The sequence below is a fragment of the Tursiops truncatus genome, chromosome 9 (assembly GCF_011762595.2).
Source record: "Tursiops truncatus isolate mTurTru1 chromosome 9, mTurTru1.mat.Y, whole genome shotgun sequence".
In the NCBI taxonomy this organism is placed as follows: domain Eukaryota; kingdom Metazoa; phylum Chordata; class Mammalia; order Artiodactyla; family Delphinidae; genus Tursiops; species Tursiops truncatus.
The window spans coordinates 93,525,824-93,551,828 of NC_047042.1; the positions used below are offsets into that span (position 1 = coordinate 93,525,824).

General features: G+C 56.2%; 2 protein-coding genes across 7 annotated transcripts in view; one reads left to right on the plus strand and one right to left on the minus strand.

The window, feature by feature from the left end:
• Positions 1-19,488, plus strand: EPHB6 (EPH receptor B6). Of its 4 annotated transcripts, none has more exons than XM_033863387.2 (18): positions 1-150; positions 8,010-8,082; positions 8,361-8,558; positions 8,843-8,907; positions 9,116-9,869; positions 10,518-10,673; positions 11,123-11,461; positions 11,556-11,680; positions 11,863-12,025; positions 12,235-12,349; positions 12,588-12,640; positions 12,822-12,941; positions 13,049-13,296; positions 13,544-13,717; positions 14,197-14,346; positions 14,555-14,760; positions 14,884-15,039; positions 15,145-17,144. In XM_033863387.2, the coding sequence occupies exons 3-18, from the start codon at positions 8,459-8,461 to the stop codon at positions 15,251-15,253; spliced, it is 3,033 nt and encodes a 1,010-aa protein (XP_033719278.1). In that variant the 5' UTR covers positions 1-150; positions 8,010-8,082; positions 8,361-8,458; the 3' UTR covers positions 15,254-17,144. The 4 variants fall into 4 exon arrangements, with proteins under 4 accessions (XP_033719278.1, XP_033719279.1, XP_033719277.1 ...); XM_033863388.2 differs by lacking the exon at positions 1-150 and adding an exon at positions 984-1,123 and having other exon boundaries at positions 8,010-8,147; XM_033863386.2 differs by lacking the exon at positions 1-150 and adding an exon at positions 984-1,123.
• The window catches only part of LOC117313631 (transient receptor potential cation channel subfamily V member 6-like), a 14,303-nt gene continuing 3,841 nt past the window's right edge, over positions 15,544-26,005 (minus strand). Inside the window, exons 2-15 of one of the 3 annotated variants that reach the window (XM_033863390.2) lie at positions 22,095-22,192; positions 21,811-21,933; positions 21,319-21,456; positions 20,926-21,024; positions 20,596-20,771; positions 19,966-20,112; positions 19,642-19,854; positions 19,258-19,344; positions 19,080-19,156; positions 18,668-18,833; positions 18,244-18,310; positions 17,623-17,891; positions 16,469-16,575; positions 15,544-16,162 (exon numbers count right to left, since the gene is read on the minus strand). In XM_033863390.2, coding sequence (XP_033719281.1) covers positions 15,904-16,162; positions 16,469-16,575; positions 17,623-17,891; positions 18,244-18,310; positions 18,668-18,833; positions 19,080-19,156; positions 19,258-19,344; positions 19,642-19,854; positions 19,966-20,112; positions 20,596-20,771; positions 20,926-21,024; positions 21,319-21,456; positions 21,811-21,933; positions 22,095-22,192 — 2,026 coding nt within the window. In that variant the 3' untranslated portion in view covers positions 15,544-15,903. Of the gene's footprint in view, positions 16,163-16,468; positions 16,576-17,622; positions 17,892-18,243; positions 18,311-18,667; positions 18,834-19,079; positions 19,157-19,257; positions 19,345-19,641; positions 19,855-19,965; positions 20,113-20,595; positions 20,772-20,925; positions 21,025-21,318; positions 21,457-21,810; positions 21,934-22,094; positions 22,193-26,005 lie in introns of those variants that run through there. The other 2 variants (XM_073810025.1, XM_073810026.1) reach the window with 2 other exon arrangements.

Below are 26,005 nucleotides of genomic sequence, written 5' to 3' on the forward strand. Positions count from 1 at the left end.
TTTTTTCCTCGCGGCGCCCCCTCCGTTCCTCAACCCTTCCAGGCACCCGCTGCGAGTACCTTCCACCGCCTCTCATCCGTGTGGGGAATTTCTCTCTGGGGAGCGGGCGAGGCAAGAGGCTCCCAGAGGTCCAGCGACTTGCCCGGCAGTGTAAGTTCCTGGCACCGACCTCGGGGCTTCCCCTTTGAGACCCAGGCTTCCCTGCCCTTCGGAGAGGAGGGAGGGAGGGCGGGTGGAGTCAGAAGCCCCAGCTGAGCAAGATCCAGCGTCTCCAACGCGGAGCACAGCTGAAGGCTAGATCCGAGCCCCTTTCGTACCCTGACTGCCTATCCACCCCCAGCCCACCTCCGCACCCTCTAAATTCTCAGTTTGTCTTTCCCTCCACCCCCTTCTCCTTCTTTTCTCTTTTTCTCAGCTCACGCCCACCTTAGTTCAAATCTGAGTGGGAACTAAAACAGCGGGTTTAGTTCCTGGAGTTGAAGCAGAAAAGCAGGGGAGGCGAGGGGGCGCGGGTGCCCCTGCCCTGCCCTGGGTACCAGTGGCGCAGCTCTCCAAGCGCCGGAGCCCGCACCCGCCCCGGGGGCTTTAAACGGAGCTCCCGGCCGCCCGGCGGGCCGCCTCCCCCAGCCCGGCCCGCACGCCATCCTCCGCGCCCACGTCCCCTGGCCCGGCGGACGGGCAGGCCCCGGGCGAGCCCCGCGCGCCGGGGCCGCGGAGCGGGCGCCGCGTACTCGCCGCCGAGGCCGAGAGGGCGGGCTGGGTTCCCCGGAAGAGGGGAGAGGGAGGGCGGCCGAAGGGGCCGGAGAGGGGGCGGGCCGGGCGGGGAGGGACGCGGAGGGGGCGGGCCGGGCTGCGCTCGCTTCGGCCGCCGCTCGGGAGCAGAGCAGCGGGCGGCGGGACCCGCGACCCAGCGCGGCGCCGGCGAGCGCGACGCGGGCCCCTCACGGTCCCCGGCGCCCCGCCTCCGGAGCAGCCCCTGCCGCCGCGCGGACCCGCGCCGCGGAGAAGGTTGGTCCCTGCACCCGAGCGGAGAGGCGGGCGGCCCCGGTGAGCGCCCGGAGCCCCGGCTCCAGCGCGGGGCCTCGAGGGGTGCAGACCTGCTGAGCCTGCGGCCGGCGCGAAGGTGAGCCCGGGGGTCGCAGGCGGCGTGGGGGGCCGGGGGCCTGCGTGCCTGGGGACAGGAATTCGGGTTTGCAGAAGTAAAGGGGCCCTCCAGACAGGGCCTCTGCAGAGCCGGGGGTCCTCGTGGGGGAGTGCTGAGTCTCCGTCCCCAAAGCGAGAGCGGGCTTCGGGAGGGGTGCGGACCCGGCCAGCCTGGCTCCCACCCCACCCCCGCCTGTAACGAGCCGTCAGTGACACCCCGATAAGCCTGCTGCTGCGATCCCCCACGGTGTTTCCAGAGACACTCGGTTGGCTCGGATATAGGGGTTCCTGATCTAGGGGTCCTGGAAGAGGCCGGGCTCCCAGCCTCATGAAGGGGATTGCCCACCCCTCCGACTCCAGGGGCATGTCTCCAATCCCGGCGGAGCTGGGAGGGGCAAGGAGGTGGATCGCACACCTGCCCTCAGCTCCCCACAGCCTATCCTGCTCCCGCGGCCCCATCACCACCCAGAAGCCCTGGAGTGGAGGGAAGGCTTGGTTCCATGGTCCGCAGCCCTGACGCCCAAATTACAGCCAAAGTCTATTGCTTGCTGCTGCCCCAGCTCCACCCGCTCGCTTTACATGTGGGTGCGTGGCCCTGCCTGCCCGACACCCCAACCCACCAGTCTTGGCTGTCTGGCCCCCTCTCTCCTCCCATCCCTGGGGGAGCTGGCAGGGGCCCAGCATAGCCGATGTTGTAATGTCCCTGGCAGTGCCCAGGGAGAGAAGTGGCTGGGCCTGTTCCCAGTCAGTTAACCCCGGGCCCTGCGCCCGCCCAGGGAACTTGACTCAGGCTCTAGAAGGAGAGATGCCCGTTTAGTGGGAAAGGAGCTGTGGGAAGCTGGCAGTCCAGGGAAACTGCCCAAGTGATGGGCACTGGGGCTCTGAGACTTGCCAGGTGCTGTTCAGAGGGGCCGCTTGGCTCTTTCAGGGCAATGCACATTTTTTATTGCAGGAAGATTAGGGTGCGGGCTCCTATGTACGTACCTGCCTAGTGACCTGGGGAAGAGGACTCCTTTAGAGTCTGTCGGTTCCTTCAGGGCACGAGAAGATGGGAGGCAAGGGCCTCTCTGTCATCAGAATGCCAGGGAGCAACAGGCAGTGATGGGCTGAGCAGAGGACCGGCAGGACCATCCCTCCTCCGGGCAGGGCCAGATGCTCTCCCAGCGGATCACCATCTCCAGAGCTGGGCCCTTGGCCTTGTGTCCCCACCAGGTGGAATGGAGATGCTTGGGTTTGGGGGGCTTTGACCCTGAGGTTTCCCTTTCTCTACTTCCCTGCGTACCTTCCTCTCCCAGCCCAGGTGTTTCCACAGGAACAACTCCCGGGGCAGAGAGAGGTTGACAACTAGGGGTGGAGTAGGGACAGACCCAGGGTGAGGGGGAAGGGCTCATGGGCATATGCCAGCAGCGTGAGGACCACTGGGGATGTGCAGGGATGTGCCTGCTGCCACACACACACACACACACACACACACACACACACCCAGCGCATACTCTCCTGCTCCCCTCCCATGTCACCTTATATACACTCTCCCTTACACATTCTCACACTTGCTCTCACGGGCACCGGTCCTGGCACTCATGGGCTTTCTTCCACAATGTTCCACTTACTCATCTCTCCTGTATATGCAGCAACTGCTCCAACACCCTCCCTGAGGCCCTTTACCAGGACCATGCATGTCCCCCCATCATGCACAGCCAGAGTGGCTCGTTCTAAGTGGCTGTCTGGCTAGACCCAGACACCGCCTGCATCTTAAAAGCCTCCCCCAGCTCCACAGCCAGCCGGGGAGTGGGAGGCACATTTGTCTGCCTCTGCGTGCTCTGGGGGACATTCTTCGGGGCTGGAGGCCTCCAGGGACATAGCACCGTCCTCTGCTGGGACAGTGTGCTAGCCAGTGTGTCCTAGCCAATCCGCACGTTGGCTTCTCCAGCCAGGGCAGCAGGGGCTAGAAGCGCCGGAGGAAAGCTACCTCTCACTGTCTGCTCTGGATGCCTCCTTAAAGGCCTCTGGGATCCTTTTCAGGGCGGGTGGCCAGATCTCAAAGAGACCTACCGAGACCAAGGTAGAGATTAAGGGGTAGAGGCAGCAGCATTAAGCTGAGCAAGGATTATACTGGAATTTCCTGGGCATTTAACAGCTGCAGAACAGGACAGACGACAGGGCCTGTGGTGCTGACCCCTCCCACGCTGACCCTGCAGCTAACAGGTGTGAGACACACCAACCACTTAAAACCATTGGCCTCTTTGCCCTTGGGACCTTCCCTCGCCCTGCTGGCCCTTGCAGGCTGCTCTGCTTCCCTGTCGGGGCTCACTTTGCGGTGATGCCCCATGTGCGTTCCGAGTGTATAGACCTCTCGGTCCCCCTCTTTCTCTTTGAAGTTGCAGGCCTTTGCTTACAGGATGCGTGACATCCTGTAAGAAAAGCATGGCATGATCAGTGGGACAGTTTGAACTTCTTGGGAGATAAGCTTAAAGGCTATCCAGGGATAGAAGTTATTTTGCTTTTATTGTTGACATTATTTCACTCATTCATTGCCAGGTCCTGCTGCCTCTCCCTCTCTGCTTTCTTCTTACAGATGAAAATTTCTACATGTTTTGAAACTTAGAGGGCACAGGGCAGGGAGGATAAATTGTAAACATGCTATACTAGTCTAAGTTTTATAAATATTTTCCTTTTTTGTCTAGATTCTAATTATGAGATTTTCATTATAAAAATAAGATATGCTCATTGTAACAAGAAAAACAATTCAAGTATGTATAAGAGACAGTTAATAACTGCTCCCCCATGCTCCTACAGTAACCAATTTTACTGGCCCAATATATCTTTTGCCATAACCTTCGTCCAAGCTCACTGGGCTTAGATTATTTAATTTTTAAAAATTCGCTTTATGGATCGAGGTGCATAAATTATATTTAAGTCAGCTTGGTTTGTTCATAAATTATCATATTTAGCATTTTAATTTGAGCGCAGTAAACTTTTTAAATTCTTACAGATTTACTCATTTATTTTTAAATCTTTCACTTTTATAGACAACAGAACTCATAAGCTATGATTTAGAAGCTAAAATTCTACACATCTTTAATCTTTGCCATTTTGTGAAAACAAAATGTAATCCTGATGCCTATGAAACTGTCATGTTTTTGTAAACTAAAGAAATGTAGCAGGCTTGTGGCTCTCGTGTCCCTACTGTATCAAAAAGATATAAAATGGTATAACCAGAAGAGGAACTGAGAAAAAAAACAATCTGGTCATAGAATGCAATTTTTATCACAAGAAACTTTGTCTCATCAGTCTCATTTTCTGAGCTATCATTTTACATCCACATTTCTGCTGCTCCTGGTGTTTTATGTTTTTAAAACCAATACACATCTGAAATGTGAATGTTTTCCTGATGGAGATCAGTTTTCTGCTTTTTCAAGGGTTAGAGGATTTCTAAACCGTGACCGATTCCTTTCATGAGCTGGAGGAGATAGAGGAATCTCAAGCAGGCCACAGGGAAGAGGGTGAGGGGCCTGGCCTTACGGAGGCCTGTCTCTGTCTGTGTGGCAGCAGGGATGTGATTGGCTGCTCCCAGGGCGCACTCCTGGACCAAACGCGGAAAGATCTCCTCGTCCTCAGCCTCAGTTGAAGGCACCTTTGAAAATCAGGTTCTGAGTCCTGCTTGTTTCGTATTCTAGGCATGGGATGGAGCTGCGTGTTGTCACTTATATTTCTGCCTTTGAATCTTGTTTCAAAAGAATCTGCAGTGGCAGGAATTAGTTGACAAAAATTTCTTCCGTGTCTTAATAAAGTTCCCTCTATCCTTATTTTTATCCTTACCATAGAGGTACACTCAGTTTCTTTTTATACATTAAAAAATAAAAGACTTGGACTTATCTACTTTGTTTGATACGTAAGAACTGACCTAACTTCCTAGTCTCACTCAGCAACAGTTTTTTTCTGAGGAAACTTATTTTTAACCTTCAGTCTTCTGGATCTGGATCTAAAAGAGGTCCTCATCAAACAGCAAAAGTACACTTCTGGGTACTTGAAGGTCCTCAACCATTTCTTTTTAATGAATGTCTTTGTTCTTTGTAAAATTTCAAAAAATGACTTGTGGCAATCTACATGTGATGTCTCCACTTTATTCTTTTCTTCCTGATTCCTTTTGACGACAGAAACTGAATGGATTTAGCGTGTTTTATCATTGCTTCTGCTCTTCTCTGGATCTTCTGGAGAGAGGCTAGCTTCATGTTGTCATCAAGATGCATACTAAGGCTATGCGCACACGCCCTATTGTAGCCACAAGCCACCGTGTTACTTGTATTGTGGGTCCTCAAAGCAAATGCTTGGCCATTCATCTTCTAGACTGTTCCATACTGCACAGCTGATATGATCTGCAGGGCATCCTTTTCTCTCATGTTTTGCTGTCTCTCAAAAACAATTCACTGGGCTATTCCAAAGTGTTCATTATTCCTTCTCCATGATGATTTGTCTAGTTATAAGTTTAAGAAGACATGGTACTTATAGTTTCTTCTTTGTACAGATTCCAGAATCCATCCATGTTCTAACTGAAAGAGGCTATTTTAAAGACTGTCTGCTGGGCAAATGGTGTTATAGCCTTCATTGTTTAAAGACGTTCTGCTGGCATTTTCAGTTCTTGATAACAGCCTTCCTAAAGACTCTGTGACCATTTGTCAGAGAAATGGTTGAGGACCTTCAAGTACCCAGAAGTGTACTTCTGCTGTTTGATGAGGACCTCTTTTTGGTTCGGATCCAGAAGACCGAAGGTTATAAATAAGTTTCTTCAGACAGAATCTGGTCTGCCTGGTGTGTCAAGCATGCCTCCAAATTAAGTCACTGAGAGTTGGGGCGGGGTGTATGTCTACAACATGAATTACTTTAGGGTAGTCTTTAAACAGCCGTTGATGATGGGACAGTGCTTTTTATTTTCCCATCTCCTGGTTCTTCTTGAAACATTTATTTTATATGTGAATGATTCTAGTAGCATTTGGGACAGGATTTGCAAAGAACCTCTGTTTCTTAGGAATAATTTGCCCTATGGAAATGCTTCTTTTTCCCCCCAGCTTTACTGAGATACAATTGACATATAATATTGTGTAAGGTTACAACTTACAATTGTGTAAGATATACAACGTGAAGATTTGGCAAATGCTCCTTCCTTGCCTCCGTAGGCTATAAATTGAACTCTCTGTTTCTCATATAGGGTTCTAGAGGCATGAAAGGTAAATTTCAGTGGCTACTTGGCAGACATCCATGTCTGCCCTTGCAGATGCAGAAATGGTGTCTTTTCATGAAAACCACCTGGAGATAACGCTGATGGCTTCAGCTTACAGCATAGCCAGCCTACACTGAAAAAATTAGATGAACAGAAATCAAATCATGATTCTCATATTTATCAAAATTAAATACAGTTTAATTGCTTAGTTTCAGCTTCAGTGTGAAATGTGTAATTTTTAGGTCCCAACTTCCGATTGACTTTTTTTTTTTACTCTCAAACTCGTGTCTTTTGAGAAGCATGCCTCTTGTTTTCTTCTCAAGAGAAATAAATGACGTCTACTGTCCACGCAACTCACAGACTTTTGAGACTCAGTCACAAGGAGAGACGTAGCTCACCACTAACCCTAGACCAACCAGCAAAGAAAGGTCTGAGCCTGCTCGTCTTCACCGTGACCCTGGAGGCAGCCAGGGCTCCTGGGCACGTGCTTGTGAGCCGCAGCGCTGCGCTTCTTAAGGCTCGGGAATGTTTTACATAAAAGCGTGAAATCATTTGGAGAGCATGAACACTATTTTGATTCATTTTATTAAACAGTTATTATTTATGGATTTGAATGAAATTTTAATGATTTCATTGAAAAATAATATGTATGCAAGATTTTTAATATATAAAAATTTAAGGGGATATGTAAGTGTCCCTTGCACTAGCCCCCATCCTCTCCCTCTCCCCTTCTTCCCAGGTTTTGTCTACCTTTCTTAAAGATCCTTACGTACATATGTATATGCAGGTCCTTCTTAAGTTACCCATCAGTCGGGAGCATACCGTATATGGCTCTGCAACGGACTATGTACTTTCACTTGGAAATTATTTTCATATCAGTGTATAAACACTAGCCCTTATTCCTTCTGAAGATTATGCCATAGCTTTTTAACCATCTTCCTATTGCTGAACAGTTACTTTACAGTCTTTTCCCTTACAAGCAAGGCTGCAGTAAATATTCTTGTTCGAACATCTGTGCAAAAGGATCCAAGTAGACGATACCTGAAGGACAGATTCTTAGAAGTGAAGCTGCTGGATAGACAGCACCAACTGTCCTTCTAAGAGGATACACCAACCTGAGCCTGTATGCGCAATGAACGCGAGAGAGCCTGTTTCTCATACCTTCCCCACCCAGGCATTGTTAATCTCATAGAACAAAATGGCATTGCACTGTTGTTTCAACATGCCTCCCTTTCGCTGTGAGCAAACTAGGGAGCGTCTGTCTTTTCATGTACGTGAGGCATACATTTAGTTTTCCGAAAGCCAGAGGAAAAATGTGCCCCTTGTGGAGAGAGGACCTTGGTTCATAAAATGTAGGTATGCCAGACCTACATAGCTCTATCCCTTCTCTGTCCTGGCTCCTTTATCAGATGGAATCTTTCCACCTATGTTCTTTTCTGCATCTGCTCTCACACCCTCCCTCCCGTCATACCCCTCAGCTCTCCTTCTTCAGTCCCTCTCGCTTCACTGCCTCTCTGAAATGTCTAGAGTATCCGAGTCTGATGGGGGTTGGGAGGTGTTGGGCAGGGGGAACCGTGTGTCCCCAGGGAAGGAGTAGCTTCTAACTCGCCTGCTTTTAATGAGAAGAATCTTCTGATTTTCTATGCAGGGTGGCCGTAGGAGGAAGGGAGGAGAATACATGAAGAGAAAGAACTTGAAGAGCTCCTTCCAGAAGCAAAGGGGTAAGACTGGCCCAGAACTACCCGGTGCTCTAAAAGGGAGGGCCACGAGAAACAGATGCTCAGAGGTGGGTCACCTGTGGAGCGGAGTGGGTGACCGGGCACATGGTCCTCTAAGATGGTGGACTTGACACAGGTCAGGAGAGAGTCAGCCTCCTGCCGGCCCTCACCCATGCTTGGTGCCGGGGCACTTTGCGGGCTACAGGGGGAGACCCAGGGCCAGCTCTGAAGCGATGCGATTCCCTCCCACCGGCCTCCTCTGGTCCTTTGTGTCTCCCTAGGAAGCCAGCTTGGCTGCAGACCCCAGTCTACGAAGCAGCAGCCCCACCTGGGAGCGGGGTGGCGGCCAGAGCAATGGTGGGAGCCCTGAAGATGCCTCATGGCTGCTGAGCGGGCTGCCCCGTCAGGGAGCAGGGCGGCGGGCATGCTGTGTGGCCTGTGGGTCCTGGTGCTGGTATCCTCAGTCCTGGCTCTGGAAGGTAAGGGGGAGGGGAGACGGGAGAACCCCCCCACCCCGACCTGCCAGGGGAGAGCCAGCACTGATGGGAAGTGGGAAAGATTCAGAAGAGGCAGGAAAGGATGAAGACACCTGAAGGGGGAAGGGAAGGGGGCGGGTTTCAGAGAAAGGCTCCCGACAGACAGCTGTGCTCCTTAGTGAATTCAAGGAGCCGGGCAGTTCTCTTTTTCCTAATGGGAATGGGGTGGGGTGAGACCTGCTGGCTGAAGGCCTGCTAACCGCGTGCCCCTTCTTATCACTGGGCAGAGGTATTGCTGGACACCACTGGAGAGACATCTGAGATTGGCTGGCTCACCTACCCACCAGGTGGGGTGAGTGTCACACTTTCATTGTGAACCCAACGCCCCCCCCCCCCATCGTGTTGACAAGATGCCTGCCCGCCAGAGGAGCAGGACTTCCGGGTATCCTCAGCTGCTTTGCATGTCATTAATGCTAAGTTTCACCTGGAGGGATATGCCCCCGCCTCCCTGCGCCTTTCCAGCCTGGAGCAGCTAATGCCCTTTGTGGTCCTCCCTGCAGTGGGACGAAGTGAGTGTTCTGGATGACCAGCAACGCCTGACTCGGACCTTCGAGGCATGCCACGTGGCCGGGGCCCCTCCCGGCCCCGGGCAGGACAACTGGCTACAGACACACTTTGTGGAGCGGCGAGGGGCCCAGAGAGCGCACATCCGGCTGCACTTCTCCGTGCGGGCCTGCTCCAGCCTGGGCGTGGCGGGGGGCACCTGCCGGGAGACCTTCACGCTTTACTACCGCCAGGCCGAGGAGCCCGACAGCTCCGACAGCATCTCCTCCTGGCACCTCAAACGCTGGACCAAGGTGGACACGATCGCGGCGGATGAGAGTTTCCCCGCCTCCTCAGCGTGGGCGGTCGGCCCGCGCGGGGCGGGGCAGCGGGCGGGGCTCCAGCTGAACGTTAAGGAGCGGAGCTTCGGGCCCTTGACCCAGCGGGGCTTCTACGTGGCCTTCCAGGACACCGGGGCCTGCCTGGCCCTCGTGGCGGTCAGGCTCTTCTCCTACGCCTGCCCCTCCATGGTCCGCGCCTTCGCCACCTTTCCTGAGACGCAGGCCAGTGGGGCCGGGGGGGCCTCCCTGGTGGCGGCCGTGGGCACCTGTGTGGCGCACGCAGAGCCCGAGGAGGATGGAGGAGGGGCCCAGGCAGGAGGCAGCCCTCCCAGGCTGCACTGTAACGGGGAGGGCAAGTGGATGGTAGCCGTCGGGGGCTGCCGCTGCCAGCCCGGGCACGAGCCGGCTCGCGGAGACAAGGCCTGCCAAGGTGAGACCCCGCGCCCTTGCACTCGCCCCCCACCTTTGGGATCCTCTCCTGAACGAGCCCACACTTCATTTTGTCCCCAGAAGGCCCGGAATAAGTTATCTTAGGAAAGGACGCCTGTTTTCTCCAGATTTATTTCCTAAAGCGCACAGCCTTGCTCTCAGCAGCCCATCTGAGCCTTCCACAGCGATTGCTGGGGGTCCTACGGCTGCAGGCCTAAGAAGGGATGGAGATGAAAGGACTTAAGCTCCTAGGCTGTCTTGGAATGGGGTCCTTTGTCCGCATTTGCCAGCTAGCTGGGGGTGGTTCACCCCAGGGCCAGGTGACCAGGAGGCAGGTAGAAGGCCGTGGATACAGCTGTAAAGGATGATTCTGCGGCAGAGGGAGGATATGCGGTCGAGCCAGGCGGCTGCATCTGGCGCTTGCTCTGCTGTAGCCCCGACCACACCTCACTTTTTCCGTCAATGGAAACGTGATCCCGTGCCAGCAAAAAGGCAGAAGTAACGTCTGGCTGAGGGAGGGAGAGAGGGGAGAGAGGGTGACGGGGAGATAGATCTCGGAAGGCTGGGAGGATGGCTGTGTGCGGGTGTGGGGGGCTCAGGAGGGGATGGACGGGGGGGCCTGAGGCCTCTACCCTCCTCTGCCCCTCAGCCTGCCCCAGGGGGTCCTACAAGGCCTCGGCTGGGAATGCCCCCTGCTCACCGTGCCCTGCCCGCAGCCTCGCCCCTGACCCTGCGGCCCCTGCGTGCCCCTGCCTGGAGGGCTTCTACCGGGCCAGCTCCGACCCCCCAGAGGCCCCCTGCACTGGTGAGTTCCCCCACTCCTCCCCCGACCCCGGCCCCAGGGATGGGCGTGGGATGGGAGTGGGACCAGGAGAGGGAGAGCCTGGAGGGCAACACGGGGCAGCTGGGGTTGAGCCTGGAGGGCAACAAGGGGCAGCTGGGGTTGAGCCTGGAGGGCAACACGGGGCAGCTGGGGTTGAGCCTGGAGGGCAACGAGGGGCAGCTGGTTTGCATTTGCAGTGACTTCTTTCTCCTGTGTCCTTGCTTTTCTTCCCCGCCTCCTTCCCCGCCTCCTTCCCCCACCTCGCCCACCTCCTTCCTCTCTCGCCCCATCTGCCTTCTCTGCTTTCCCCTGCTTTCTGTCTCCTCCCTCCGGGCCGTCCTCCCTCCCCTGCCTCCTTCCTTCCCCAATCACCCCCGCCCCACGACTCCCGTCTTCCGGGCCCTTCCCTGCCCTGCACACGCCCTCCCCAGCGCCCCCGTCGGCCCCTCAGGAGCTGTGGTTTGAGGTGCAGGGCTCTGCGCTCATGCTGCACTGGCGCCTGCCTCAGGAGCTGGGGGGACGCGGGGACCTGCTCTTCAACGTCGTGTGCAAGGAGTGTGGAGCGGGCGGCAAGGGCGCTTGTCGCCGCTGCAGGGATGAGGTGCATTTCGACCCCCGCCAGAGGGGCCTGACTGAGAGCCGCGTGCTCGTTGGGGGGCTCCGGGCACACGTGCCCTACATCTTGGAGGTGCAGGCCGTCAACGGGGTGTCGGAGCTCAGCCCCGACCCTCCCCAGGCTGCAGCCATCAATGTCAGCACCAGCTACGCAGGTGAGCCTCGCCCTCCCCTGAGCTGCCAGTCACCTCCCTAGAACCCTCTCCCGCTCTCCCGACCCTGGAGGCCGCCGCTAACCCCCCACTCCAGTTCCCTCCGCAGTCCCTGCTGTGCACCAGGTGAGCCGGGCCTCCAGCAGCATCACTGTGTCCTGGCCACAGCCCGACCAGACCAACGGGAACATCCTGGACTATCAGCTCCGCTACTATGACCAGGTGGGGAGCAGAGGGGCGCCCGGCGGGGATGGTGGGAGCCGGAAGTGCTCCGCAGCGGGGCTGGAGGTGGGGAGACGGGAGGCGCCTCGGAGCCCTGCCGCAGGGGCTGCGAGGGGCGTGGGTAGGAGCAGGGGGCGAGGGGCCCCCACAGCTGGCAGGGAGTGAGCGGCTGTCACCCCCAGGCAGAAGATGAATCCCACTCCTTCATCCTGACCAGCGAGACCAACACGGCCACCGTGACCCAGCTGAGCCCTGGCCACATCTATGGCTTCCAGGTGCGGGCACGGACGGCCGCAGGCCACGGCCCGTACGGGGGCAAGGTCTACTTCCAGACGCTGCCTCAAGGTGAGAGGAGGTCTGGACGGGGCGGGGGCGGCCCAAGGCATAGTGAGGAGGGGTCCAGGAACCATCCAGGCCTTGAACCTTCACCCCAAACCCTCCAGGCCGGGAGAGTGGCTGCCCACCGACCTTCGGGGCTGTGTGGGGAAGTGGGTGCTTGTGGGGCGGTGTGTGAGATCTCTCACACCTGTGACTCTGGGTGGCTGGTTCTCCAGGTGAGCTGTCCGCCCAGCTTCCTGAGAGACTATCCTTGGTGGTTGGGTCCATCCTGGGGGCGCTGGCCTTCCTCCTGCTGGCGGCCATCACCGTGCTGGCTCTCGTCTTCCAGAGGTGAGTCTCTCCCCGCCATGGCCCAGCACTGTACTCTCCAAAGCTCGGTCCCAAGCCCTGATGGCCCCGAGGTTCCCTGCAGAAGCGCCCACGAGTGTCCTCCGCCACCACCCAGCCCCCGCCCTGGGGCCCAGCTCCTTTGAGCCACTGATCCTTGGCAGGACCTTGGCCTTCGTGGGCAGACTGGGGAGGAAACGGGAGAGGGAGTGTGATTGCATGACTCTGGTTTGTCCCCCAGGAAGCGGCGTGGAACTGGCTACACGGAGCAGCTGCAGCAGTACAGCAGCCCAGGTGTGGGTGTGGCTGGGATGGGATGGGATGGGGTGGGGGCCGGGAGGGCACCAGGCAAGGCTGGGCCCCCCAGGGTTGAGGGCAGCTCCTGGGCACCGTCTTCGGCAGTGAGAGAGTGTGCCTGGGGTGCGTGGGCCGCCCGCCTGCACACGTCCTCGTAATGGACCCCGTGTGCCTGCAGGGCTAGGGGTGAAGTACTACGTCGACCCCTCCACCTACGAGGACCCCTGCCAGGCCATCCGAGAATTCGCACGGGAGGTCGATCCCACGTACATGAAGATCGAGGAGGTCATTGGAGCAGGTATGGCAGAGGGAGGGCACGGAAGGGGTCCCAGCAGGGTCCCTCCTAAACAGGGCAGGACACTGAGTCCTGCCTGGAGACCCCCCAGCCTACACCTGCTCTCCCAGGCTCCTTCGGGGAGGTGCGCCGGGGCCGCCTGCAGCCCCGGGGACGGCGGGAGCAGGCCGTGGCCATCCAGGCCCTGTGGAGCGGAGGCGCCGAGAGCCTGCAGATGGCCTTCCTAGGCCAGGCCGCAGTGCTGGGCCAGTTTCAGCACCCCAACATCCTGCGGCTGGAGGGCGTGGTCACCAAGAGCCGGCCCCTCATGGTGGTGACGGAGCTCATGGAGCTGGGCCCCCTGGACAGCTTCCTGAGGGTCAGTCAGGCTGGTGGCAAGGTGTGGGGGGCGGCTCGGGCCGGGAAGGTGGGCAGTTCTCAACTGTCCGGGAGGCAGAGCCCTGTCTATGCGTTCACTCCCTGCTGCCCCACCTCCAGGGTCTCCGTCCTTCATTCCCAGACCGTTCGCTGATCCCCAGGTCCCTTTGCCTTTTGGTGCCAGTGTCTCTGCGTGATGTGCCGAGGTCCCCCACCCCTTGGCTGACCTCTGCCCCCCCATCCCACAGCAGCGGGAGGGCCAGTTCAGCAGCCTGCAGCTGGTGGCCATGCAGCGGGGCGTGGCCGCCGCCATGCACTACCTGTCCAGCTTCGCCTTCGTCCACCGTGCACTCTCTGCCCACAGTGTGCTGGTGAACAGCCACCTAGTGTGCAAAGTGGCTCGTCTTGGCCACAGTCCTCAGGTGAGAGCACAGCCTTGGGGCCCCGCATCCCTCAGGGGGCGCCGGAGGCTGAGCTGGAACTGCGGCGGTGGATGCCTCAGGTGGTGTATCTTAGTGTCTGAAGGGGCAGAGCTCACCTGTGGGATGGAGGGATTTCAGGGACTGAGGACACTGGGGAAGAAAGGGGACTGGGAGGGTGGGAGTCCTAGAACCACCTCCTGCCCTTCCCTAACGCTGACTAGTGTCAGAGCCGCTGGGTACAGGTCGTGAACACGCCACCCTCGAGCTCTGTGACTTTGCGCAAGTTTGTACTTCTGGATGCTTCAGGCTTTGCATCTGCAAAATGAAGATAACGGCGTCTATGCTCCAGGGTTGTTGTGGGATTAAACGAGAGGCTTGATGTGAAACCCCTGACGCATATCTGAGCAGGTAGTAGCTGATCAATAGCTAGGACCACCGCTCTGATTATTGCTGTTGTTACTTTCAACCCCACCCCTCAGGGCCCAAGCTGTATGCTTCGCTGGGCAGCCCCAGAGGTCATTGCACACGGGAAACATACAACATCCAGCGACGTCTGGAGCTTTGGGATAGTGATGTGGGAAGTGATGAGTTACGGAGAACGGCCCTACTGGGACATGCGTGACCAGGAGGTGAGCTCTTGACCTAGACACTGCCGATTCCCCACCGCTATCCCTCCAGCCCACCAGCCTTCACAGACTCACACATTCGAAGCCCTCCATTCGTGGCTCTCATTTTCCATATCTTTTAAGTTCCTTTCCAACCTCATGGTTACCTGACAATACATTCCTTTCCACTAGCGATAGCCTCCGAGCACCATGTGCTTCCTCTAACCCCCAGGTACTAAATGCAATAGAGCAGGAGTTCCGGCTGCCCCCGCCTCCAGGCTGTCCGCCTGGACTACACCTGCTTATGCTGGACACTTGGCAGAAGGATCGTACCCAGCGACCTCACTTTGACCAGCTGGTGGCTGCGTTTGACAAGATGATCCGCAAGCCAGACACTCTGCAGGGAGCAGAGCACTCCGGCGGGAGCCCCAGGGACAGGTCTGGAGCTTGGGACTAAAGCGTGGGAAAGCCAAGGAGGGATGAGGCAAACCAAAAAGAAAACTGAGGTGAAGGGGCCTAGGATGAAGAGGGGACATTGACCTGCCTGCCCCTCCCCCTCAGACCTTCCCAGGCCCTTCTGAACCCCGTGGCCCTGGACTTTCCCTCTCTGGACTCCCCCCAGGCCTGGCTCTCGGCCATCGGCCTGGAGTGCTACCAGGACAGCTTCTCCCAGTCTGGCCTCCACACCTTCAGTGACGTGGCTCAGCTCAGCCTGGAGTAAGCAGGGAGAAGTGGGGGAGGGGAGCCCAGGCCCCAGGGCAGGGGTGGTGCCTGGGATCTTGGAGACACTGGCCCCGATTTAATCCACTCCTTCCCCACCAGAGACCTGCCAACCCTGGGCATCACCCTGGCCGGCCACCAGAAGAAGCTGCTACACCACATCCAGCTCCTACAGCAGCACCTGAGGCCGCCGGGCTCTGTGGAGGTCTGAGCCCCGGGCAGAGAGCTGTGAACTGAGAATGCCCGTGGCCCAGTCCTGGACGCAGGTCCAAGGAGGACATGGGAGATGTGGCCACCGTGAGAAGCGCCCGCCTGCCACGCTAACCCCGAGCCTGGGGACGCCTCACTCCCTGGTCCTCTGCCCCTCCACCGCCCTCCCCCACATTAAAGGGAAAGAAGGGATTTTTGCAAGTTGGAGGTGTGGTGAGGCCTCGGTCTGCAGGGAAGGGGTGGGAAGGCCTTGGAGCAGAGAGGCAGGGCCAGGAAGACCACACCGCAGAGGAGGGTGCACAAGGACAGCAGGAAGGACTTTATTGGAAGGTAGGAGGTGGCTTCCCCACCAGGCGGTACCCATTCCCTCATTACACCTTTCCCCAGCCTCCTCCACTGTCTGCAGCTGTGACACCGGGGTGGAGACCAGTGCCCGAGGCAGCAAGCCTTTCTTAAAGTGCTTGGCTCAGAGAGTGCAGCCGCCAGGGTGGTTGAAGCTGGGTCCTTATTCGCGCTGGGCCCTGTGCTTCCCATGAGGCGTGGGCCTGCTCCTTGGTTTCCCTTTATTGTGTTCTACCCTCTGGACCTGGCAGATGAGAGGTCTAGGCTTTGCTTCTTGATGCTGCTGGGCACCAGTGTGGGCGGAGACACTCAGATCTGGTACTCCCAGCACTGCCCGTCCTCCAGAGCCATGGTCATCGTCCCCCTCCGCTCTCTCCGGGTCGCTTCCCGCAGCCTCTCCCAGTTCGTGCTGCTGCGGGAAGTACTTCGAGACACTGAGGGGGCAGGAAGGGACAGGTGGGGGCCACCCAGCCCCCGTCCTTCCATGTCATCTTCGGAGCCTGCGTTGCAGAAGGCCTGCGCATAGCGCCGGACGCGCTGCCGGTTGAGATCCTGTCTGTCTTCCACCCTGGCGGCGGGGAAGGAAGAGTTGGAGAGGCTGACCTTGGACCAGCCCTTGTCTCCTGGCCCCGCCCAACCCTACTGCTGGTGCCCTTTTCCCTTGTCTGCAGCCCGAGTGGGCACAGGGGGTGCCAGGCCTCGGGAAGCAGCACAGAGTTGAGTCCAGCAGCTCTGGGGATGCTTTCAGGGCCCAGGAACCTAGCAGGCCCCTTTCTCCCAGCGAGGCCTGAAGCCTAGGGAGCACACAGGCCTGCACAGGGTCCCTGGGGGCAGGAGGTTGAGCAGAGGGACGCCAGCCCCCGCTGTCACTCACCGCAGGAACCAACGGTCCCCCAGCCCGAACTTGCGCCCGCAGATCCCGGAGCGAGGCCACAGGCAGCGAGGCAGCTTCTTTTCCAGCATCACTGTGGTGGCCACGACCTGCGTGTGGGGACAAAAGAGGACGAAATCAGAGGCTGGGTGCAGACCAGGAGAGGAGAGGACGCCAGGCAGAGGGAAAACAGTTGAGCAACATCTGGGAAACTCATGGTTTCCCAGAGGTGCCAACACCCCTGAGGTGGGGACGGCAGTGGCAGCTTTGTCAGCTCTCTTCTGCGGGCGAGAGTGGATGGGCCTTGAGCCCTACAGCACTTCACCCGTGACCTGACATCCGGGCCGGGCTGGTCCTGCAGCAGGTGGGGAGACCTTGCTCCAAGGAGACAGGAAGGAGGGCAGAGCAAAGAGAAAGGGTCTGCAGGGCTGCAGAATATTTTGGCCCTACAGGTGTAAAGGCCACTTAGAAACACAAACATCTTGCAGAGAAATCTCATATCAATACATTCGCATGGAAAAAAATATTTTCATCAGCAAACCCTGTTTAGCCAGCTTACGCTTTTTTTTAACTCCATTTTCTACACAACACAGTTAGATGCCATCCAATTTGAGGGACTTCCATTTATTTTGCTGAAATTATTTTTGTTGAGATAAATTATTTTGTATTTTTAAATGATGATTTGATCCAATTCGTTCTTTTGTCCCCATCACAATTACCTGACTGAAGATAGTTTCTGCTATATAGGGAGTTTGTGTGGCATTACTTTTAACAGGTCCAATTTTTCTGGGTCAGATTTTGAAGACTTAACTATTGCCAGAAAGATGTGATACTCCAGCTTTTTTATTCAATAACAAAATTTACTGAATGCTGTAGTAGCCACTACTAAGCGTCATTTCTTGATGATTCTAGAAAAGACAGATTTGACTTTTTGAGAAAATGGTGAGGAATTCTTTTCAGCTATTCCAGTATTGCTCAGTCGTATTGCTAATCCAGTTCTGTGCACTTTGCATAATCTGTACTGTGCGCTAACCGTCCAAACCTATGTTGGGGGGGTCAAAATATCCGGCCTCTGAGTTTGGCCCCCCCCCACCCCCCGTCCTTAGCAGGAAGGGAATGACTTGCACTAACCCTCCCAGCCACCAGGGGGCGCTCACCTGGGCCCTCCAGAGCTCGTCCCGCTCGTGGGCCACGCGCCAGTGAGTGTCACCCATCATAGCGATGAGGAGGTTGAGCATGAGAAGGGCGGCAATGATGGCGAAGGCAGCGTAGGTGACGCTGTACATGAAGGGCAGATCCACGGTGTAGTTGGCAGGGCCATCAATGATGGTGAGGAACAGCTCGAAGGTGCTGAACAGCGCCATGGGGTAACTGTAGAAATGGCCCAGCTCGTTAGGGTCCTCTGTCTGGAAGATGATAAAGAAGGCTGCTCCACCCCAGGGGGTGAGAGTTACATGTGAATAAACCGTAGCCAGCTCTTTGCTGCCCATTTCAGTGCTGTTTTCCCTTCCTCTCCACCACCACCATCCCAGCCCTGCCTCACTCCGCGCTTTGGGTTCTTTCATTCCCTTAGTTTCCATAGGGCTCACCCTCCTGATCCCGAGAGCCACCGCCCCCTAACACTCCTGAGGGACAGCCCATCCTTAGATCCTACGGCCTCCTCTTACCTCTGCCTGCCTTCCCACCTCCCCCTCCCCCGCCCCCCACCAAGTCTATCCAGAGGTATTCTGTGCTATCTAGTTTCCTCCAGCCCAGGGCTCCCATCGGAGACGACGTACCTGAGGCAAAGCCCAGGATGACCACAGCCATCAGCCAGCAGAACCTCATCAGATCGCCAAAAATCATCTAGACGGAGGGGAGGGAAGGGAGGACAGCTGCGCATCAATCCCTTGAGCAAATGCCCCTCCCAGCCTCTAAGAGGTCTAACCCTGAGACGTCTAACAGCTCCACCCCTCTCCCATAGGGTTGGCAAACTGGCCTGCTGGCCACATCTACTTGGTCAGTTGCGGTTGGCCCTTGAACAAGAATTTTACATGTTTGAAGGATTGAAAAACATTTTAAAGGAGGAAGAGAAAAAAGAAAATCGAACAGATTATATGTGGCTCTCCGAGCCTGAGACCTCTGTTGTCTGACCCTTTACAGAAATGTTTGCAGCCCCTGCTCTAGGACCTTTCTCTAGAAAGCTCAGGAGGCAGCACAGACCTTCTGGATCATGACGGTGAAGGGGCCCAGCATCTGGAATCCTCGGGCAAAGTACATGACGTTGCACCAGCCCAGCACCAGGGCGAAGGACATGGGTACCACCTCCCCGTTGGTGTTGGTGAGCCTCATCACCATGGTTACCAGCACCATGCAGGCATAGGTGATGCTGGGGGGAGAGCAGAGGGGGGGTGATGAGAGCGAGACTGGGATGACCCTGGGGGTCCAAGAGCAAGGGGGTGATGGAAATGGTGCCCACACACTCAGGTTCAACCTCTGTAAGCTCGATACACAGGGTCACACACACATCAGAGAGGGGCCTCTGGAACTGGCGTTCTCCAGAGGTTAGGGATCCGGGGAGTAAAACTACAGCCTTGGTGAGGAAAGGGACGGGGGTGAGAGGAAGGAGGCTCACAAGAGCACGTGGAACGGTCCTCCAAGGATGGTCTGTCCAAAGAAGCGAGTGACCCCCACGCGGAAGATGTCTGGAATCTGGAGAGAGACCAGGAAGACACGAAGGCCCTTGGAGACTGAGGCTCGGGCTGGATCCCCACGGCAGACAGCCTCACCCCCGGATCCCGACCACCACACACCTCTATGAGCAGAATGATCACAGCTCCGAAGACGGACACCAGCTCCCCCACCAGTCGGAGGTGATCCTCGGGGGTCACATAGGCCTCCTGAGGGGAGAGACGTGGTCAGAGGACTCGGGGCTTCCCAGCCTGCCCCTGGGTACAAGTCAGCGTCCTTGTCTAGGGTCACAAACCAGTCTTTTTAACCTGTTAAGGTTGGCGCTCTCAAACTCTGCTCTTAGAGCATCGGTATGTTTCTGTGTGCATGTATTTTGAATTTGTGCCTGTGTATTTGAGACTTAAGCAAGGGAGAAACGTGGGTGGTAAGACGGGAACGTGATTCACGTGGAAGAAAGGGCAGAGAGCTGGATCCCGCCTGAAGCTCCGCTCCTCCTAGGGTGTCACCTGAAGTAGCTTCTGCTGTAGGACGGTATTGTCCCGGGGGTCAGTTTGGTTGTGGGTCCTGGGATTGAGGGGGCGGTAGACACAGCACGTGGTAAAGCAGACCAGGTACAGCAGGTATATGGCAGCCAGCACGCAGAAGTATGGCCACCCATATCTCTTCCACTTGAGGTTCACCAGCTCCTTCACTGGCGTCTGGTCCAGGATCTGGCGAGCCTGCAGCAGAACAAGAGGAGAGCGAGCAGCTCGGAGACCCTGACTCCCCTCCCCCGCTGCTCCCTACCCTGAAGACCACACCCCCTCCTCCCCCCTCCCCGTACCGCGCACCTCCCGCTTCTTGGAGGTGACGATCAGCTCCAGCAGGGACTGCTCCTCCCCTGAGGAGTCGATCTCTGTGAGGTCGTAGAGAGTGGAGGTCAGCGGCCCGCACGTCCACTGGATGTGCTTCCGCTTCTGCATCAGGTGCTGGAACATCTAAGGTTGGGGGTGCAGGAGCAAGCAAAGGGGACGGTCACAGGGTGTGGCTGGGAAGCTTGCCCAGAGCACAGCACCCCTGAAAGGGTGCTCGCTGTTTACTCAAAGACCACAGCCTTGCGGGCAAAAGAACCCATCTTCATGCCAGGCTCCGAGTTCCTCCTCTTCCCCCGTAACTCCCTCTAGAGCTTGGAAACAAGAGGTGAGAGGATGCAGGGCTGCTGCTTGTGGGCTGGAAGGACAAGAGGACGTGGGCATTTCAGACCACTCCAGGGTGGGATCTAGACCCTGTAAGTCCCCAACAACTCAGGGGAGAGAAAGTGGGCAAGAGAGACAGGGGCTGCGGAAGAAATTCCAACTGAAGCTGAAAACGGGACCTCAGCATCAGGGATAACTGGTGACAGACCTATTTCCTCAAAGGGCCAGAAACGTAAGATGAAGGTCAGGAGAAGAACACGGGGGGACTGGGGGCGGGTCCCTCACCGTGGTGTTGCCCTCCACTCCAGCCAGCTTGAAGGGGGTGAGGCCCTGGTGATTGGGCACGAGGTCCAGGGACTGCAGGTGGTCCCGGTGCCCGTCGTAGGACAGCAGCAGGTTGTACATCTGGCAGGCAAAGGTTTTGCTGGGCTGCAGAACGAGGATGTGCAACACTGTGTTTCCTGGGGGAGGACACGGGCTGTCACATGGCCACCGGGACTAGAGTCCCTGATGCTCCCCATGACCCCCCCCCAACCCGCGCCCGGGTGGACCTGAGGGCTGTCCCGGCCCCTCCTCTGCCACCCAGCTCAGCTCCCCCTCCAGCCCGGCTCTCACCCAGGGAGTCCTGGGCCCGGATGTCAGCGCCGTGCTCAATGAGCAGCCTCACGGTCTCCTCGCTGCCCATGCAGGCCGCAAAGGACAAAGGGTGCTCCCCTGGGGGTGCAGAGGGCCCCGTGGCTTGAGGGTGCAGGCTGGGATGGGCAGTCTCTCCAGGGGACTGCCTCTCCCTCCCCACGTCTCAGCTCTGGGCCTGGGGACGCTTGTCAGCAGAACCAGAGGCGGGGACGGTGCAGGGGGCCCTGCGTCGGGGGGCTGGCTCTGACCTTCAGCCTGAGGAGGGCGGAACCCTCCCAGCTTCCCCCGGCATGGAGCCCCCGCAGCCTGCCCTCCCTTTGCTCTTGGCCCCCTCCCCACCCTCCCAGCCCTGGCCCTGGCTCTGGCTCTCACCAAAGTAGAGGAGGTTGTGGGGACTGAGGCAGAAGGCTGAGCCTACCGCCCTTGCAGAGACGCTGGCCCCGTGGGCGAGCAGGGCTTTCACCAAGTTCACATTCTGGTTCATGATGGCCATGTGCAGTGCCGTCTGACCTGGACAAGAGAGCTCTTGTCATGGGGTGTGTCTCCAGGATCCTGCAGGGGGTCCCTCCCGAATCTCCACAGGGTCCTCTTCACCAGGGCAGCCTTTAGCGGGCAGGATGGGGTGGGGGTTCCCAGGGGACCCAGCTGCCGCCTGCCTCTTCCCACTCTAGGCCTTTCCATCTCGGGGTGGTGCTCGAATGAGCTGCACTGAGGATGCTGAGGAAGAAGGGACATGAAGAGGGGGGTACAGAGGAGGGGGGCTCACGTTCCCTCTTGGTTTCCCCAAATTATCCACCACCAGGACTGCCCTGAAACAGTGAGCTGGTCGCTCCTCCCTCCGCCCTGAGCCCCTTGGCCTCTCACCTTCATACAGCTCAGAGGTAATGGGCTCGTCGACCAGCTCCGGGGCGGCCTCCATCAGCACGATGGCGGCCTCCAGGTGGTCATAGAGGGCCGCCACGTGCAGCGCCGTCTCCCCCAGGGCTCCTGACGTTGACAGAAAGAGTCACATGGCTTTGCTGGAGCAGGGGAATGGGGACTGGAGAGACCTGGGGGCCCACAGCAGAAGGTCCCGGGGCTGTACTGGCAGGAGGCTGGTGGAGGGCGAGCGCGTGCACAGGGCTGACCCGGGGGGAGAGGCGCCGTACCTTTCTGGTGGACATCGCAGGCTTCATATTTGAGCAGCTTGACGAGAGCCTGGATATCGTTCTCTTTGGCAGCTGTGAGGAGAGGAGACTCCCAGATCCTACAAGGGAGGGGAGCAGGTCCGCTTGTGGAGCCAGGTCTGTCATACCCCTCGGTGGCAACGAATTCCAAGGGTCCTCATCCAGAGAGGTGGGGCCGTCGGGGGAGGGGGGGAAGCGCCGCCTGATCTCTCTTTCTCTGACCCGTTAGTTAACCCAAAGCAACTTCTTCCCCCTTTAGCTTGCGTGGGAGAATGTCAGGAACTGCCTTCCTTTCCCCTGGGTGCTGTGACCAGGGTGTGTGTGTGATCTGTGCACCTGGCTTATAGAGGGAGGAGTTTCAGTTAAAATGCTCATTCACCTCCTGACCTATTGACCTCTGGAGGGACCCTGTTTGAGCTTCACTCAAAGCCTTGCGATTACTCTCCAAGATAAGCTTTGTTTTCATGGACTAAGGGTACAAGGAATTCCTTCCTCATATTTGCGGAGGAGGCTGACACGTAGAAGCTGGCAGATTTTCCTCCTGTTGTGTGATGCTCGCTTTTTTTTTTTTTTTGCGGTACGCGGGCCTCTCACTGTTGCGGCCTCTCCCGTTGCGGAGCACAGGCTCCGGACGCGCAGGCGCAGCGGCCATGGCTCATGGGCCCAGCCGCTCCGCGGCATGTGGGATCCTCCCGCACCGGGGCACGAACCCGCGTCCCTCGCGTCGGCAGGCGGACTCTCAGCCCTGGATGCTCGCCTCTTTAGACCTCGGCAAAGCCCTTTGATTCTGGCACTTTCCTTCCTACAACGGCATATCTGGGGGTCAATCGAGAAGCAACCGTGGGTCCTTTTTTTCCTTTTGGCCCCGACATCACATTACAGTCTCTCCCTACTTTCTATCTGCTTCTCACTTGTTTTAGGCAAAGAATCATCTTCTTTGACTTTCCAGTCTTACACCTACAACGAACTAAAAAACCTTTTGTAATATCAAAACTTAGCCCAACTAAGACACACGGGGTCCCTTTTATTTAATTTTCTCTCCTGGCCCAGAACTACTTGGTCTTTCTACGGGAGTGAATGAAATAATGTTATTTACCCACAGATGGCCAGTTATGTGAACAGGAGCTCATACACCGAAGAACCCATAGTAGCAGGAAATCGACTCCACGAGCTGGGGGTGAGCGGGTGCTCAGGAGAGGAGGAAAGAGCACGACACGTCCACCTCCCTGAATGCTGGCCCCAGCTCCCCGCGTCAGGCCACGCAGGCAGCCACCTGCCAATTCAACATCCCTCTCCGTTCAGTCCCTGCCCTCTCATTCCTGCTGATGCACGTCCTCATTCTCTAGGCCAGGATTAGCAAAATATCCTCTTTCCCTGCACCCCTGTTTTCCTCAATCCATTCTTCGGGATGCCACCAAGATACTCTCTCTAAACGGCAGATGCAGCCACAGTTCACAGAAGTCTGATGGCTCCTTAAACACCCAGGAGAAGAATCTCAGAAATCCTCTGGAGCCTTTGTGCAACTCCTTTTCCATGCTCTCTTCCTCTCATTGGCCCTCCACCCGGCATTTCAGCCTCGCCACCCCAGGGCACACCATCCTCCCCATTCCTGTGCTATAACTCAACTCTCCTTCCACCTGGACTCTAATCCCCCACCCGCCCTAATCACTCTGTTCCGTGCTCGCCGTGCCTGGGAATATGCCCAGCGTACGGCAGACACTCATTGCCACTACCTGTAGAAGGAGTGAATTGTAGCAATGCCAGAAGGTGGTTTGGCTTTACTGTCCTTCCTCATTATCTCCATCAGGCCGCCCCCTAAGCCAACCTTAGGCAAACGTATAATCTAAGTAAAAAATAGTATGCTTGGCATGCGCACACAGCTGCAAAACAAGTTTGTTACACCTTCCACCCCCCCACCCCCATCAGCACTACCATCACCACTACCTTTCCCAACAATTTGCCCAAAGCCACACACACACACAGACACACACACCCCCCCACACAGCAGGAAGTTTTCCACCCTCTCCTCTGGCCTTACTTTCATTTTAGCATTTTCACTGTGTTCTGTGATTAGCATCTGTCTCTTCCTCTACACTAGGGGCCCTTGAGGTCAGAGATCAGCCACTTTCTCATCTTTGTAAACTTTCTCTGCCCCCCTCCAATTAGCTTCTAGTTTCGTGCCCCATTTTGACTGAAGGTTAATGGCAAAGCTAGGAATAAGTCCAAGGGGGCTTCTGACCCAAGCGCAGAGTCTCCTCCCTGCTTCCTAAGACGTGAGGGAGGAGGCTAGTCAGTGGCAGCCCCAAAGATGTCCCCCTTGGTCCTGACACACCTCTGATGCCCATAAATGTCTCTCCCAAACCTCCAGTCCATACGCGTTCTGTTTCTGGCCTCTGCTGACTGCCCTACTGGCCTGGGAAGGGCAGGGAGATATTGTTCGAATGGGGCTTGCCAGATTTACCAAGTAAAAACACGAGGATGCTCGGTTAGAGCTGAATTTTAGATACACAGAAAATAAGTTTTTAATATAAGTATGTCTCATGCAATATGTGGGCCACACATATACTAACAACTTATTTGTTGTTTATCTGAAATTCAAATTCAACTCTGTCTTGTATTTTATCTGGGAACCCCAACCAGGTTTATGGAGACCCGGCCTCCTTTGGGTGGCAAACTCCAGAATCCAGCAAAAACAGAGGGCAGTGGTGTCTGAATGGTTCCCAGGGAAGCAGGCAGAGGCATGATTTGCAATAGCATCACAGGGCCACAAGGGGGCAGCCGAGAAAGCCCTTGCTCGCATTCTTGGCAATAAGGCAGATCCCGCCCCACTCCAACCACCTGCCTACCCTTGTGCCCCATAAGAAAGGCACAAGAGCGGACGCATCCAAAGATTCTTGTCCCTGGGAAATTAGCTTCTTCCAAAGCAACCCAGCACAGACGTTTAGATCTGGAGCAAAATCTACACATCTTCACCAGACACCTCCCTACGGCAGGAAGAAGAGGCGATATTGCCAAAATGTCTTCTGATTTTAACGGTTAAATTATACTCCCTCCCTCCCAGGGGAGAGTTTCACTTTATTTAGTAGAATGCTTAACACTACTACCAGAATCTCTTACTTACAAACAGTGATTTAGAGCAGTGGTCCTTAACCAGCGGTGGTCCCCTGCCGCCTCCCAAGGAACTGGGCAATGTCTGGAGACATCTTTGGTTGTCATGACTGCAGGGAGGGGTGCTACTGGCATCTAGCGGGCAGAGGGCGGGGATGCTGCTAAGATTCTTACACAAGGCAAGCTCCCGTAACAGAAAATCATCTGCCCAACACGTCAAAAGTGCCAAGGTAGCGAAACCCTGACCTTGAGGTATAATTATTCATAACCTTTTTAGGAAAGTATTTTTCACATTAAATAGAGTAAGAAATTCCCTCTGTGTGTTTTCTTATAAATTATTAAATACTCAACTAAGAAACAAAAGGTGAAGCCTTTCAAGCACCCACTGATTAAGTATTTAATAAAAGACTTAATAAAAGAAATTAGAGAGCAGATCTGAAATTATAATGATATGAAAGGTGTTTCTGGAATTTAGAATGTCTTATTTTGCTTGACAGTTATAAAATTGAACGGTATGGTTCAGTAATGGACTGGTAGAAATGCTACTATAGGATTTCTGGCATAAAACCTAGCACACCTTCTATAGAGTAAATAAATCATTGATCTTCCCTCAGGGCTCCCTCTGGGCCCCAAGGATCTGCCACTCGCCTTTTCTCTCTGTCCCCTCAGTCCGTCCTCTCTGCCTCCATTCTTGTGGATATGTACACGTCTGTGTGTGCACTCACATGTGGACCTGCACACGTGGGTGCCGTAGGCACGAATGAAGTTTTGTATTTGGTTGCTGG